General features: G+C 45.9%; 1 protein-coding gene across 1 annotated transcript in view; it reads right to left on the bottom strand.

Moving 5' to 3' along the window:
* Window positions 1-1,141: 1,141 nt before the first annotated feature.
* Window positions 1,142-17,101, bottom strand: part of LOC143301496 (uncharacterized) — a 34,469-nt gene continuing 18,509 nt past the window's right edge. Inside the window, exons 3-5 of the mRNA XM_076615818.1 lie at window positions 9,616-9,776; window positions 7,583-7,714; window positions 1,142-5,751 (exon numbers count right to left, since the gene is read on the bottom strand). Coding sequence (XP_076471933.1) covers window positions 5,440-5,751; window positions 7,583-7,714; window positions 9,616-9,776 — 605 coding nt within the window. The 3' untranslated portion in view covers window positions 1,142-5,439. The remainder of the gene's footprint in view (window positions 5,752-7,582; window positions 7,715-9,615; window positions 9,777-17,101) is intronic.

Genomic DNA, 17,101 nt, shown 5'->3' on the forward strand with positions numbered 1-17,101 from the left:
TGTACAGTTAGAGGCCAGAGGAAGTCAACCAGACTGAGGCAGGCTGAGACAGCACCTTGAGGCACGTTGGAACACGGAGAATTTTCAAGATGATTAAGTCAATAACTGACAAAAAAGAGAATGACATTGTAGTGTTCTGGTGAAATACTTTATCATGCAACGAATGATAAGAAAAGATCCAAAACGCAAGCGGTCATCAAAGCAGTGTTGGATATGATGGCTAGCTGCTTTGTTGAGAAGCGTTTCACTGCGCAATCAACACAGCTCAGAGTAACTTAAATCAGTCTTAACTACTCTGACTGAATTAGAATTGTTTCAAACAGAGATTCGGGATTATGAATTAGATTAATCGATGTAGTAAAGAAAAATGTGTCGCATTTAGTGGAATATAATGTCACAAAAACCATGTGTTGGGTAACTAGAATATCAAATAATGAAACATTGTGTGTGGATATCCACGAGAGAGAGTAGATCTTCGATAGTTAGCATACTTTGTTATGGCAAGCCTTTGGATGGATGAACTTTGTGGGAAAATAACACAATAGAGAATGTAGGCCACATTGTTGTTAAAAAAACACCTTCAGACCATTGAAGTACTTGTCTTCAATATGGGAATGTGTGCTGATTGCCTGTTCTCCCTCAGTTTGCTGAACTAAAAATTCTATGTTGAATGGCCGTGCATTATCTTCACAAACGTAACTGAAATTGTTGTTCAGCGGTGTCCAATATTTTCTGTGTGAAACAGATTCACTCTTACACATGACCTGGTTGCAAGAATAGAGAGATTGTGTCAGAAATCGGTGCACTGTTTGTAATCACTGTAATGATGAATCTTTGATGAAGTATCTATATTGCAGCATTCATATACATTGTATTTATAGCAAAATAACAGAGTATATAGTTTGATGTGGGTGCTGGGGATTTCGTTTGCCCTTTTGTAGTTTTTGAACGTTCTATTTTTGGATATTTTATTTTTTTGCATTAAATCTTTTTAATAGAAATGTCCCAGATTCATGGTTTTATAATTTTGTTCGGAAAATTAGCTCTCTCTCTCTCTCTCTCTCGATATGCTTACAGACAAATACAGCACACACACACACACACACACACACACACACACACACACACACAATTATTTGTTTATCAATTGATTTATTTAGCATGGAGACATTTTCCTCCCAGGCAGGAAAGAATCATCGCCCCTGCAAAAAGACAGCTTCTTCCCAACGTGTCGGTTTAGACCACCAATCCACAGTCAGTTACAGCTTACACACACACATACACACAAACATGGATCGATATGTTACCTGTATCTATTACATCAGAGTTTTTATTAGAAAAAAAAGCATCAAGAACAATAAGCGTACACCACATCACAAGTGAAAAGGACCCTCTGAAACATGGAGGAAACACGTTAATAAAACATCAGACCTGCTGTTTGTATATGTCAGAATCTATACAGCTAGGCACTGTGTGTCGTTACAAATCTGGCGAAACAAACCAGGAACAGAGTAGGAAGCTTTTGTCCACATGAACCATTTTCTTCTGCCTCCCCTTCTCTTTATTTCTCCTTGTAACATACCTGTATTTGAAGCAGTATTTTTTGGAGTCCTGCTCTTCTTTTTTTTCTTGTCCAAATGATGAAAACTGTCTTGACAGGGATCTATGACCTGTCTTTTTACCTTTTCTGCCTGTTCAAATCTGTTTTTTTTTTTTTGTTTTTTTTAAGAGATTGTGATTTATCTGTCCTGACCCTCATCCCCGTCTCTCTCTCTCCCTCTCTCCATACTGCATTGTCACCAGGACAGATTTTAGTGACTCTTTTTCTGAAAACGCGTACTACTGGATCGGGACTCCATACTGCTGACAAGAAACTGCCACCTACAAAAAGGACCCCAAACGAATTCAACGAAAGTAAATTCACAGAACTAAAACTGTTGCACCACAGTTTGAGACTCAAATAAAGAATCACGGGCTTTAAATACAATTGGACATCATGTTACTAAATGTGGCAATGATGATACATTGAACATTATAATTCAGCCTCTCTCTCTCTCTCTCCCTCTCTCTCTTCAGTGTGTTTAATGACATAAATGCAACAACACAACCAGAAGAAATTGACAATACAGAAGAGAATGGGGAAGAAACATCTGATGTTCTGTTTAATGATGTGATTTCCAAGCAAGAGATTCTTGCCAGTATTGGTAACCTCAAAGCGAGGAAAAGTGCTGGACCCGACAAAATTGTTGGGGAAATGTTAAAACATGCAGATGGATTGGTTGTAGATTTTCTTGTTGATTACTTCAATAGGGTATTTGATCTAGGTGTTTTTCCTGTAGAATGGTCGAAATCTATAGTAGTGCCACTATATAAGAAAGGAGATGCAAACAAACCAGATAATTACCGAGGTATAGCTTTGACAAGTGTTATTAGTAAGGTATATACACACATTTTAAATAAAAGACTTACAAAATGGGCAGAACACGAGCAAACAATAACTGAAGAGCAAGCAGGTTTCAGAGCAGGGTATAGCACAATAGATCACATTTTTACACTGTATGCCATTGTTAGTAAGTTCCTAGCTAAAACCAAAAAAAAAAAAGTAGCCTTTGTTGATTTCAGAAAGGCTTTTGACTCAGTGAATAGAAATATGCTTTGGGCGATTTTGAGGCAAAACGGTGTTAAAGGCAAACTCTATTATGCGTTAAGAGGTATTTATGATAATGTATTAGCATGTGTACGTGATAGCTGTTGCTATTCTGATTATTTTGACTGCTCACGAGGGGTTAAGCAAGGTTGTTTGTTAAGCCCTCAGTTGTTTTCCTTTTTTTATTAATGAATTGGCTATCGATTTGTCCAGATCAGGAAAGCACGGTATCCAACTTGTTCCTGGCACTATAGAAATATTTTTGTTGTTATTTGCCGATGATGTTATTTTATTGTCTGATTCAGTTGTTGGACTACAAAATCAACTGAACTGTTTAAAAAGGGAATCAGACAGATTGTGCTTGACAGTTAACCTTGAAAAGACAAACATAGTGGTATTTAGAAAGAGGGGTGGGGGTGGGGGGTGGGGGGCACTTGTCCAGCAGGGAAAGGTGGTTCTTTGGGGAGGAAGATGTTAAAGTAATAAACTCTTATAAATATTTAGGAATGATCTTTACAACAAAAATGAGTATCAGTGTTGCTTTGTCTGAGACCTGTAGAAAGGGCAGGAAAGGTGTTATAGAAATAATGAAGTCTCTTCGAAAACTTGGAGCTATAGATCCGAACATGTTTTGGGAGCTGTTCGATTCACAAATTGAACCAGTTTTGACATATGCAGCTGAAGTGTGGGGTATGGAAGATGGATGCAAACAAATTGAAGTCATTCATACATTTGCCTTGAAACATTTTTGAATGTCCCCATGCATGCATCAAACAAGCAGCTTTATGGTGAAACTGGAAGATACCCACTGCACATCAGAACATCAGTGAAATGTATTAGATATTGGCTGAAATTAGTTTCGCTTCCTATGTCCAGACTGTGTAGGCAGGCATACGAAATGCTTTAGTTTGAACACGAATGTGACCATTATAATTGGGTATTGAAGGTTAAAAATTTCCTATCAAAAAATGGCTTTGGGATTGTATGGCTAAGCCAGGGCATCGGATGCTTGTCTAGTTTTATCTTAGAATTTAAAAATAGACTTATTTCATGTAGCAAGCAAAATTGGCATTCGGAGATAGTAATGACAAATACCGATGGTTTAATTCTTTCAAAAGTGTTTTTCAGGCAGAAAAGTATTTGTCATGTGTCACAAATAAGTGGCACAGAGATAACCTTATCAGATTTCGTCTCAGAGTTAGTGGTCTAAAAAGTTGTAAAAGATGGTTCTTAGTTGATAACGAAAATCTGTCAGCTGTTAATTGTCCATCATGTGGAGACGGATTAGAAGATGAAGTTCATTTTTTGTTTCATTGTACTACTTACAGTAACATTAGGAAAAACTGTTCAAAACTGGACTCGTTCACCGGTGTTCCTGATCAAAACAGTGTGGCAAACATTCTTTCATGTAACAACGTATTTTTTCTAAAAGAATTAGCAGGATTCATTGCAAAAGCAATACAAACAAGAGAGGCAAGGCCTTCAAGACTCACTTGTGATAAATTAAGTCCCTTAGCATTAATTACAGAGTAATTTCACTTTTTTACTATCTGCACCAAAACGTTTGCAAAATAAATAAAAATTCCATGCTTAGCAAAAGAAGTTCCTGTTTGAACAAAAAATGATAACAATGACTCCTCTTGTTGTTGTGTCAGAATAAGGGGTCAAAGTGCCAAGTTTAGAGAATACAAAAAATATAAATATAACAGTAAATGCAGTTTGCATATAATTAGGCTTCTTTTTTAATTTTTTTTTGTCCCCATCCCAGAGGTGCAATATTGTTTTAAACAAGATGACTGGAAAGAACTGAATTTTTCCTATTTTCATGCCAGATTTAGTGTCAACTGACAAAGTATTTGCAGAGAAAATGTCAATGTTAAAGTTTACCACGGACACACAGACACACAAACACACGGACACACACACACACACACAGACAACCGAACACCGGGTTAAAACATAGACTCACTTTGTTTACACAAGTGAGTCAATAAGAAAAAAGAAAATGGAAATTATTAATTGTGACAGCATTTAACGTTCTGTGAATTCGTCTCAAGATGATCCTCTGTCCGCGCGTGTGTGTGTGTGTGTGTGTATGATTGTGGGTGAGGTATGTGGGATGTGTGATTGATGTGTGTGTGTGTGACAATCTAGGGTGGGGAGGGGGTGAGGGGGGTTCAGACAGGGATGGTTGCGACTTGGCGCTCGCGACCTTGCGCGAGAGTGAGCGTGCGTGAATGAATTTGTTTCTGTCTGAAAGCGTGCGTGCGCGTCGGTGTTTATAGTTCAAATGACCATGCAAATTTCTTGAGGTGTTCACAAGAATGCGTGTTGTTTCTTGCGCCCTTGTCTGAAGGGCGTTGTAACGCTGAATGGACATTAAAATCTTTGTCTTGTCTTGTCTTGTCTCTCTCTCTCTCATTTTTACACACGCGCGTGCGTACGCCTCGTGACGCAAACACACAAACATACACCGATAAAAAAAATGTTAAAAGGAATATGTTATAATTTACATAGATACCGCATCTCCTCACACACGCTCTCTGTCCGTGGTCCATCCCCTCTCTTTCTGTGTCTTTCTAACAAGGAATGTGTGATCATCATATGTGCTGAAACTGCATTTGCGCGCGCGCGCGCGCGCGCGCGCGCGCACACACACACACACACACACACACACACACACACACACACACACACACACACACACACACACACACCGGATACACACCCACACACACCGGACACACACACATACACACACACACACACACACACCGGACCTAGCTGATCCGTCACTTGTACAGAAACTGCATCTCCACTGCCGCCTCGTGTTCTCGGGCCTTCAGCCTCAGAGCTGTGATGCTGTTTGACCGCATGCCCTCCCCCCTGACCCCCACCCCGGGGCCCCCTTCCCCCTCTCCCCTCACTCCCCCGGGGGCACAGAGGAGGTGGGGGTAGCAGAGGAGGGATGGGAGGCCCAGGTAAGGGGGGTAGAAGGGGTGGTAGTGGACAGGCACGGTGCTCAGGGGGGCACGGGCGGGGGTTGGAGGGAGGAGGCCAGGAGCGTCACTGCTCATCCCGTCTGCTTTCCGCTTGCTGCTTTTCTGAGGACAAAAAACAATTACTGATGATAATAACAGTAATGTTAATGACAGCAACAATAACAACAATCATCATCATCATCATCATGGAAATGCACATAGCGCCTTTCAACACTCAAGGCACTTAAACAACACCACACACACACATACCACAGGGGTGCACGCATGCACAAACACACACATGCACGCGTGCGCGCGCGCCCACACACACACGCACAATGATGCACGCATGCACACACATAGACACATGCACATGCACACACACATACACGCAAACGCACACACACACACACACACACACACGGGCGACCGTGTCCACATTCCCTCTCTCCGTCCTCATCCACACACATCAAAATCAAGTGATCAGTCTGGATGGAAACAACACGTTCTTCGCTGCTAGAGCGGCGATAGGTTAATCATTGTAATGGGTAAAGAGATATGTTTTCATGCCTGACCTGAAAGATTCTATGGACTGAGATTCTATGGACTGTGTCGGAGAGAGTGTGGTAGAGAGTTCCAGAGCTTGGTTGCTGAGAAAGAAAAGGCTCGTTGACCATGCTGTTGGCTTGTGAAAGTAGGCAGCTGAGGAAGCATGGTGGCAGCAGAGGATGGAAGGGGCGTGGAGGGAACGTATGTATGGAGAAGTTTAGATAGATACTGAGGAGCAGAGCCTGTGATAACTTTGAAGCACAAACAGGTGCACTTTTATTTTATTCTTTCTTGAATTGAAAGCCAATGCAGTTTATAAAGAAGAGGAGACCCATGTTGATTTCTGGAAGATTCATAAATAAACTAAGCAGCAGAACTGCAGCAGTCGAGACGAGAAAGGATGCAAGAAGAGATTTCAGTCTTGGTTGCTTCTTCTGAAATAAATGAATGGACTGAAGAGCCAGCTTGAGTTCGAAGTAGGCTAGTTGGCAAGTTTTTGTGACACGCTGCTTCGGGGAAAGATGGCTGGCAAGAAGAACGCCAAGGTCAGGGACAAGAAGAACAAAGAGATTGAATGCAGTTTCTTTGTTATCTTTCTCTTTGCTGTTTTAATTACTGTTGTAGGCGGTGTCCTTGTTCTTGCAGTTTATCTGCTTTTGACTGAAGCTTGTCTAAGTTGAAAAAATATAGACTTTAATTAAAATAAGGACTCTTGTCTTTAACTAAGGAGTCTGTCATTCTGCCTAAATCAAGGATTGTGTCTGAAGTCAAACGAAAGGGGGAATATTGTGTTGCACGGTCTCGGAAGATTGATGGTTTAACACAATTTAGATAAGAACTCTTGTCTTTAGCTAAAGGTTATGACATTCTGCCTAAATCAAGGATTGTGTCTAAAGTGAAAAGTAAGGGAAAAAATGGTGTTCCGCGATCTCGGAAGATTGATGTTTTAACTGACAATTGTGTGGGCGGTGTACAGAGCCGCCGTGACGAAGTATTTAGCGTCACGGACTGACGACAGCGCGGCAAGGATCCGATCCACATCAGTGGTGGTTGTTTTTTTTTGCCAGCTCCCACCCAGGGCTGAGTGTGCTGTGGGCTGAACGGGAAGACCGGGACCACACAGTGGAGGGTTATCCATTTCACTTCACAGATGCGTCACTGGGAGTGATGCTCAAATTTCCTGACCAACACTGCAGGTGACTGTATCTCTCAGCCTGGTTGACGCCGGGATGTATCATGAGAGTATAACATTGTTAAGTTGTCTCCAACATAATGGGCACCCCATAGCAGCACCTTCATCACCCCTATCATTACCCATCATCATGGTATCATTGAAAACAAAATGTCGCACAGTCTTGGGCACAGGGAAAGTGCGACGTGACAGGGGACCGAGTCCCCAGCTGACCTGTTCTCCAGGCACCCTGTACGTGGCTTTGGGCGCGGGGACGAAGTTGACCTCATGCAGGTCTTGCAGGCCCCCGAAGTTGCCCAGCCGTTCGTACTTCCGCCACTTGGCTCGGCGGTTCTGGAACCAGATCTGTGCACACACCGGCAGTGATGTGGCAGGGGGAGGTTCAGGACACAGTTCACGTCACGTCACGTCACGTCACGTCACTACATCTAACGCCTTACACAACCCACAACGATGTAACGCAGTGCAGTGCAGCACAATGTCATGTTCCACTATACTTTTGTTATTGCCCTCGATCTTACCACTGTGCTTTAGTATGTTATATTCTCCTGTACGTTTTGAATGTGGTATGTTTTTAGGAATCTCTCTCTTTACACACACACACACACACACACACACACACACACATATATATATATATATATATATATATATATATATCGCTAATGTACTATGTCATGCTGTCTTGTCACCTTCTCGCCAATTTTCCATATATTTTTTATGAAAACATTATAGTTATTTGATTGACTGATCAACAGTGCAAGTCACTAAGATGTAGTGATTTATAATCATAACAAACACATCAACAGTGCAAGTCACTAAGATGTAGTGATTTATAATCATAACAAACACATCAACAGTGCAAGTCACTAAGATGTAGTGATTTATAATCATAACAAACACATCAACAGTGCAAGTCACTAAGATGTAGTGATTTATAATCATAACAAACACATCAAAAGAAAGTAGCGGAAATAACACCAGGGTCTAATGGATGGAACAAAACCAATACATTTAATATTCACGGGGCACCACGGGGAATGAATCTTCACGTAACAAGCAATATTACAGATGTTACAGATATGAAAAGGACATTTTTTTTTTGGTAGCAAGTCTGCTAATATTACACAGCATAACTGTGTGTAGGTATACATGGCTGGTGATATTACACAGCATAACTGTGTGTAGGTATACATGGCTGCTGATATTACACAGCATAACTGTGTGTAGGTATACATGGCTGCTAATATTACACAGCATAACTGTGTGTAGGTATACATGGCTGGTGATATTACACAGCACAACTGTGTGTAGGTATACATGGCTGGTGATATTACACAGCACAACTGTGTGTAGGTATACATGGCTGCTGATATTACACAGCACAACTGTGTGTAGGTATACATGGCTGCTGATATTACACAGCACAACTGTGTGTAGGTATACATGGCTGCTGATATTACACAGCACAACTGTGTGTAGGTATACATGGCTGCTGATATTACACAGCACAACTGTGTGTAGGTATACATGGCTGGTGATATTACACAGCACAACTGTGTGTAGGTATACATGGCTGCTGATATTACACAGCACAACTGTGTGTAGGTATACATGGCTGGTGATATTACACAGCACAACTGTGTGTAGGTATACATGGCTGCTGATATTACACAGCACAACTGTGTGTAGGTATACATGGCTGCTGATATTTATTACACAGCAAAAGTGTGTGTAGGAAAACATGGCTGCTGATATAACATTATGACTCAAACTAGGAGGCAAATTGCACTGGCTCTTAGTGCTGCAGCCTTGGGGACTAGCTGGCCTTTGGGAACCATCCCAATGCCAACTGTCCTAAAATCCTCTTGGCCGAGAGAGTGGGGATGTAACTTGAGCAAGACACTCTCCATTGTAATGAAATTCTAGCCCAAGTAGTCGGGACATCAGTTGCCTCCTCTGCTGTTGTGATGGTCATCGTCGGATAGGACTGACTATCATACAATATTACACAGCATAACGGCGTGTACCTGGCTTCTAATGTCACACAGCATAACGGCGTGTACCTGGCTTCTAATGTCACACAGCATAACGGCGTGTACCTGGCTTCTAATGTCACACAGCATAACGGCGTGTACCTGGCTTCTAATGTCACACAGCATAACGGCGTGTACCTGGCTGCTAATGTCACACAGCATAACGGCGTGTACCTGGCTGCTAATGTCACACAACATAACGGCGTGTACCTGCACACGTTCCTCCGACAGCCCCGTTTTGTGTGAGAGGCTGTCCCTGGTGTTGATGTCAGGGTAGTGGGTGAGGGTGAACACCTCCTCCAGACACTGCAGCTGCTCCGTGCTGAACGTCGTGCGGAACCTCCGCTTCTTGGGCGTGGCTGTCTCCTTGCCTGCAACACAGGGCACAGTGCGGGACTGAGGCACTGAACTGTTAGTGTATCTGCTATCAGCTGTGAATAGTTCATGCCCACCCTTCCGGGATCCACAGACTGAGGAGCAAGGCCCAAAGCCAGCCAGCCAGCCAGACTTGAAGTGTGGGAGGGACTGTCATTCTCGTATCGGCCTGTCCAGCCAGACACCCGACGCTGTGCCAATCATCATCCAGACCGCAACTCCATTGTTTTCAGAGACTGATGAATGGATGCCTATCAGGATAAAATCTGGCCTGGTACTTTGTATCTGACTGGGGCGACCCCAGTCAACTGGCCACGTTAGCAACCACTTTCGCTGTGAGCGAAATGTTCTCTGTCCAGTATAAATAGATTTAAATAATGTGTTTCGTTCATCCAGTTGTGTTGTGCACACTTACATCTGATTATAAACCATTTTTTCGATAAGAGAAGAGAATGTTTTTCCCATTGATATTCAAAATTCCATTGATTTTTATTGTTGTTGTTGTTGAATTCTGAATCCTCTCCAACATACTGCTGTCAACCAACCTTCACTGGCAGACATCACATCCAAGTGTTCACTACGCGCATTTCCCATTCCGGTTCTCTCCCCCCCCCCCAGCCCCCCCCCCCCCACCCCCTCCACTCTTCCAGTTTCACGCAATATGCTTCAGTGAAGCGAAGTGGCAGAATCGGTTGGGCGTTGGACTTCTGATCCAGTGTTCACCAGTGACCAGGGTTCGAAGCCCCGTTTTGACATGGTGTTGTGTCTTTGACAAAATCGTTTTACTCCGATTTTTCTCATTGCACCCATGTGTGACTGGGATCTTGGTTTCGGCTGGGGACGGTTTGATCGGCGGAAGGAGAGGCTCGGACCCCGCCTTCCTGTCTCAGCCCTAGACACAGTGGACATGAATTCACTGCCTTCCTGTCTCAGCCCTAGACACAGTGGACATGAAATCACTGCCTTCCTGTCTCAGCCCTAGACACAGTGGACATGAAATCACTGCCTTCCTGTCTCAGCCCTAGACACAGTGGACATGAATTCACTGCCTTCCTGTCTCAGCCCTAGACACAGTGGACATGAAATCACTGCCTTCCTGTCTCAGCCCTAGACACAGTGGACATGAAATCACTGCCTTCCTGTCTCAGCCCTAGACACAGTGGACATGCATTCACTGCCTTCCTGTCTCAGCCCTAGACACAGTGGACATGCATTTACTGCCTTCCTGTCTCAGCCCTAGACACAGTGGACATGAATTCACTGCCTTCCTGTCTCAGCCCTAGACACAGTGGACATGAATTCACTGCCTTCCTGTCTCAGCCCTAGACACAGTGGACATGAAATCACTGCCTTCCTGTGGCCAGCCCTAGACACAGTGGACATGAATTCACTGCCTTCCTGTCTCAGCCCTAGACACAGTGGACATGAAAACACTGCCTTCCTGTGCCCAGCCCTAGACACAGTGGACATGAATTCACTGCCTTCCTGTGCCCAGCCCTGAACACAGTGGACATGAAATCAGTGCCTTCCTGTGCCCAGCCCTAGACACAGTGGACATGAAATCACTGCCTTCCTGTGCCCAGCCCTAGACACAGTGGACATGAAATCACTGCCTTCCTGTGCCCAGCCCTGAACACAGTGGACATGAAATCACTGCCTTCCTGTGCCCAGCCCTAGACACAGTGGACATGAAATCACTGCCTTCCTGTGCTCAGCCCTAGACACAGTGGACATGAAAACACTGCCTTCCTGTGCCCAGCCCTAGACACAGTGGGCATGAATTCACTGCCTTCCTGTGCCCAGCCCTAGACACAGTGGGCATGAATTCACTGCCTTCCTGTGCCGAGCCCAGGACACAGTGGACATGAATTCACTACCTTCCTGTGCCCAGCCCTAGACACAGTGGACATGAATTCACTGCCTTCCTGTGCCCAGCCTTAGACACAGTGGACATGAAATCACTGCCTTCCTGTGCCCAGCCCTAGACACAGTGGACACGAAATCGCTGCCTTCCTGTGCCCAGCCCTAGCCACAGTGGACATGAAATCACTGCCTTCCTGTGCCCAGCCCTAGACACAGTGGACACGAAATCGCTGCCTTCCTGTGCCCAGCCCTAGACACAGTGGACATGAATTCACTGCCTTCCTGTGCCCAGCCGTAGACACAGTGGAAATGAATTCACTGCCTTCCTGTGCCCAGCCCTAGACACAGTGGACATGAAATCACTGCCTTCCTGTGCCCAGTGCAGCCCTAGACACAGTGGACATGAAATCACTGCCTTCCTGTGCCCAGCCCTAGACACAGTGGACACGAAATCGCTGCCTTCCTGTGCCCAGCCCTAGACACAGTGGACATGAAATCACTGCCTTCCTGTGCCCAGCCGTAGACACAGTGGAAATGAATTCACTGCCTTCCTGTGCCCAGCCCTAGACACAGTGGACATGAAATCACTGCCTTCCTGTGCCCAGTGCAGCCCTAGACACAGTGGACATGAAATCACTGCCTTCCTGTGCCCAGCCGTAGACACAGTGGAAATGAATTCACTGCCTTCCTGTGCCGAGCCCTAGACACAGTGGACATGAATTCACTGCCTTCCTGTGCCCAGCCCTAGACACAGTGGACATGAATTCACTGCCCTCCTGTGCCCAGCCCTGGACACAGTGGACATGAATTCACTGCCTTCCTGTGCCCAGCCCTAGACACAGTGGACATGAAATCACTGCCTTCCTGTGTCGAGCCCTTGACACAGTGGACATGAAATCACTGCCTTCCTGTGTCGAGCCCTAGACACAGTGGACATGAATTCACTGCCTTCCTGTGCCCAGCCCTTGACACAGTGGACATGAAATCACTGCCTTCCTGTGCCCAGCCCTAGACACAGTGGACATGAAATCACTGCCTTCCTGTGCCCAGCCCTAGACACAGTGGACATGAATTCACTGCCTTCCTGTTCCGAACCCTGAACACAGTGCACATGAATTCACTGCCTTCCTGTGCCAAGCCCTAGACACAGTGGACATGAAATCACTGCCTTCCTGTGCCGAGCCCTAGACACAGTGGACATGAATTCACTGCTTTCCTGTGCCGAGCCTTGAACACAGTGGACATGAATTCAGTGCCGAGCCCTAGACACAATGGACATAAATTCACTGCCTTCCTGTGCCCAGCCCTAGACACAGTGGACATGAATTCACTGCCTTCCTGTGCCGAGCCCTGGACACAGTGGATATGTATTCACTGCCTTCTTGTGCCGAGCCCTGGATACAGTGGACATTAATTCACTGCCTTCCTGTGCCGAGCCCTAGACACAGTGGACATGAATACATTGCCTTCCTGTGCCGAGTCCTGGATACAGTGGACATGAATTCACTGCCTTCCTGTGCCCAGCCCTGGACACAGTGGACATGAAATCACTGCCTTCTTGTGCCGAGCCCTAGACACAGTGGACATGAATTCACTGCCTTCCTGTGCCCAGCCCTAGACACAGTGGACATGAATTCACTGCCTTCCTGTGCCGAGCCCTGGACACAGTGGACATGAATTCACTGCCTTCCTGTGCCGAGCCCTGGACACAGCGGACATGAATTCACTGCCTTCCTGTGCAGGGGGTGTAGGGGCTCTGGATAGAGGTAGTACCTTTGGTGTCTGGCATGCTGCTTCCTACTAGATAGGATGGACGGGTATCACTGGTCCTCATCCACCCCTAAATCTCTCACGTGTTGGCTCCAAGTGACACACCCCGGTAAACCGCTTCAGCTGGCGAACTAAACCACGTGAGGGGGTGGTGTTTACACTGCACCACTGGGCGGAAGAGCGGCGACAGGCGGCCAACGACCAGGGCGCAAGGGTCCCATGATGGACTCAACGGCTAAGTGTACATGACCGAGGGCGTACCACACCATAATCGTGGACTACGGCTTGCGGTCTTGGCTTGGAGAGGAGACGGGCGCCGCCAAGCTTTATCAAGCCCAGTGAAAGGACATGAGGAGGAAGAATCAGTTTTCCAAGTCGGATCGGCTGGGGCCCGGATTAACAACGACCGTGCGTCCCATTGACTCACTTCAGGGTGGGAGCGATAAGGTGTCTAGTGGAGTGAGAAATACCATCAAACTACCCACGCAATGTACAACCATCGGAACGTGGAATGTTCGTACCCTGTATGCCTATGGTAAGCTCCATGAACTGATTCACGAACTGAAGGGCTACCGCTGGGATGTCATAGGACTGTCAGAAGTCAGATGGACTAGTTTCGGCGAAACGACAACAGATGAGGGACACAAGATCTGGTTCTCTGGGGAAGAAAAGAAACACGAGTACGGGGTGGCCTTCATTGTACGGAAGGAAATTGCAGGCAGTGTCATCAGCTGTACACCCGTCTCAAGCAGACTTATTACCATCCGCATTTCTGCCAAACCCCACAACCTGACAATCATCCAGGTCTATGCTCCAACGACAGACCATGACGATGAGGAAACGGAGGAGTTTTACGAACAGATTGACTCCATCATAGCAACAGTCCCAAAGAAAGACATGCTGATAGTCCAGGGAGACTGGAATGCCAAGGCTGGTCCAGATGCATACCAGAATTGGGCAGGAACAACTGGTAAATTCGGCATTGGGGAAACCAACGACAGAGGCCTTAGACTGCTGGAGTTTGCCAAAAGCCATCGCCTTACCCTAGCCAATACTCTCCACCCACATAAGCTGTCCAGAACCGCAACCTGGCACTCACCAAATGGGCAAGTCCACAACCAGATAGATTTCATCCTGACCCCACAACGCTACAAGTCCAGTATCAATAAAGCCAACACAAGGACGTTCCCAGGAGCTGATATAGGCAGCGATCATGATCTTGTCTTGGCAACCTTCAAGCTCAAGCTGAAGTGCAAGCGTTGTCCAAGGAATCCCCGTATCCGCTTTGACCTAGAAAATCTGAAGGACCCCGAAATCGCGGATGTGTTCCAGGCTCAAGTAGGCGGGAAGTTCGCAGCCCTCAACTTAATGGACATCGACGTAGACACCCTTGCTAACAACATCAAAGAGGTGCTAACTACAACAGCTGAACAAGTTGTGGGGAAAAAAGCGAAAAAGGATCCAACCATGGGTGACAAATGAGGTCCTAGATCTGTGTGACAAGCGGCGAGAACTGAGGAAAAAGAAACACTCTAGTAATGAAGCCAGGACGAAGCACCAACAGGTGAACAGAGAAGTCAGGACGAAGATGAAGGCAGCCAAAGAAAACTGGATAGAGGAGCAATGCGAAGAAGTTGAGAAAGGCATGGAAGCAGGGAACAGCAAAAGAGCCTATAGCACCCTCAAGACCCTCACCAAGACTAGCCAGCTAAGATCAGCTGTCATCGAAGATAAGGATGGCAAGCTACTGACAGATAGCGAAGAAGTCCTGAAGAGGTGGACAGAATACTGTGACGGCCTCTACAACTACCAGCTCAATCCAGACTCATCCATATTGCAGGACAACCCACGATCCACAGACAGTGAGGAAAATCTCCAAGTATTGAAGGAGGAGGTTGAGGCTGCAATACAGAGTCTGAAGCCAGAGAAATCCCCAGGAGTGGACAACGTCCCATCTGAGCTTTTGAAGTACGGAGGGAAGGAGACCACAGAAGCACTAACAATGCTATGTCAGAAGATCTGGACAGAAAAGAAGTGGCCAACAGAATGGACCCAATCGCTGGTGATTCCTCTACCCAAGAAGGGCAACCTCAAGCAGTGTCAAAATTACAGGACTATAAGTCTGATTAGCCACCCAAGCAAAGTCATGCTCCACATCATCCTCAACCGATTGAAATCTAAGGCTGAGGAGCTGCTATCAGAAGAACAAGCAGGCTTTAGAAAAGGGCGGAGCACTGTCGAACAAATATTCAACTGTCGAGTCCTCATTGAAAAACATCTATAACACCAAAAGGACATCTTTCACAACTTCATTGACTTCAAGAAGGCATTCGATCGGGTGTGGCACAGCGGCCTCTGGCAAGTACTGAGAGGCTTCAACATTGATGAAGGGCTCATTCAAGTCATCCAGGCCCTCTACGAACATTCCAGCAGTGCAGTGCTCCTCAACAATCAACAAGGACAGTTCTTTCGGACCACAGTCGGAGTCAGGCAAGGATGCCTATTATCCCCAGTACTTTTCAACATCTTTCTGGAGAGAATCATGCAAGAGGCCCTCGAAGACCACCACACCTCCATCACCATTGGCGGCAGGCCAGTCTGCAATCTTCGATTCGCAGACGACATCGACCTCATGGGGGGCACTAACACTGAGCACCAGGATCTAACAAACAGACTCACTACAAGAGCAAGTGCTTACGGCATGGAGGTCAGCAAAGAGAAGTCAAAGGTCATGGTCAACAGCACAACTAACATCAGTGCCAACATAACCATGAATGGTGAGCCCTTGGAAGAAGTGACCAGCTTCAAGTACCTGGGAGCAACCCTGTCCAAAGACGGCACCTGCACAGCAGAAATCCGAAATAGGATTAATTCTGCAACGGCAGCGATGGCCAGACTGAACAGGGTATGGAAGAGCAACATCAGATTCCACACAAAATTCCTGCTCTACAAGTCACTGGTGGTCTCCATCCTCATATGGATGTGAGACATGGACACTGATGGCAGAAACAGAAAGAAGAATCCAAGCAGTCGAAACCAAGTGCTTGAGGAAACTACTACACATCTCCTACAAGGAGCACAAGACCAACGACTATGTGCGGAACCTGGTCAGCAACCTTGTGGGCCCCAAGACCCACTGCTGGCGACTGTCAAACGACGGAAGATGGCATGGTTTGGTCACGTCATACGACATAACACCCTCTCCAAAACCATCCTGCAAGGGACTGTAGAGGGAGGGCGCAGACGGGGGCGGCAGAGAAAGAGCTGGTCCGACAACGTCAAGGAATGGACCAAAATGACGATGCCAGATCTCCTCACGACAGCTGCCAACAGAACGGCGTGGCGAGCTATGACATCTTCCTCATGTTCCCCCAACGACCCCAGCGGTCGAGGGAATGAGTGAGTGAGTGAGTGAGTGAACCATTTAAACATGCGATGCTTTCATTCGGAAAAAAAAAAAGCTTGCCAGAACTGTAAGGACACAACCCAACAACATTAAAACTTCAGCCAAAATGGCCGTACAATAAATATTATTGTGATCCCTTATTTGGAAATGACCTCCGTAAGTTCAATTCAAGAAAGAAAATTAAAGCCCATAATTGCAAGTGACCTCGGTAAGGCAAATCAAAGACCAAAAAGAAAAAACAAGAAAAGTGTTGAATGAAGGAAAAACGCTCCGATGAGAAGA

Source organism: Babylonia areolata, chromosome 27, assembly GCF_041734735.1.
Source record: "Babylonia areolata isolate BAREFJ2019XMU chromosome 27, ASM4173473v1, whole genome shotgun sequence".
In the NCBI taxonomy this organism is placed as follows: domain Eukaryota; kingdom Metazoa; phylum Mollusca; class Gastropoda; order Neogastropoda; family Buccinidae; genus Babylonia; species Babylonia areolata.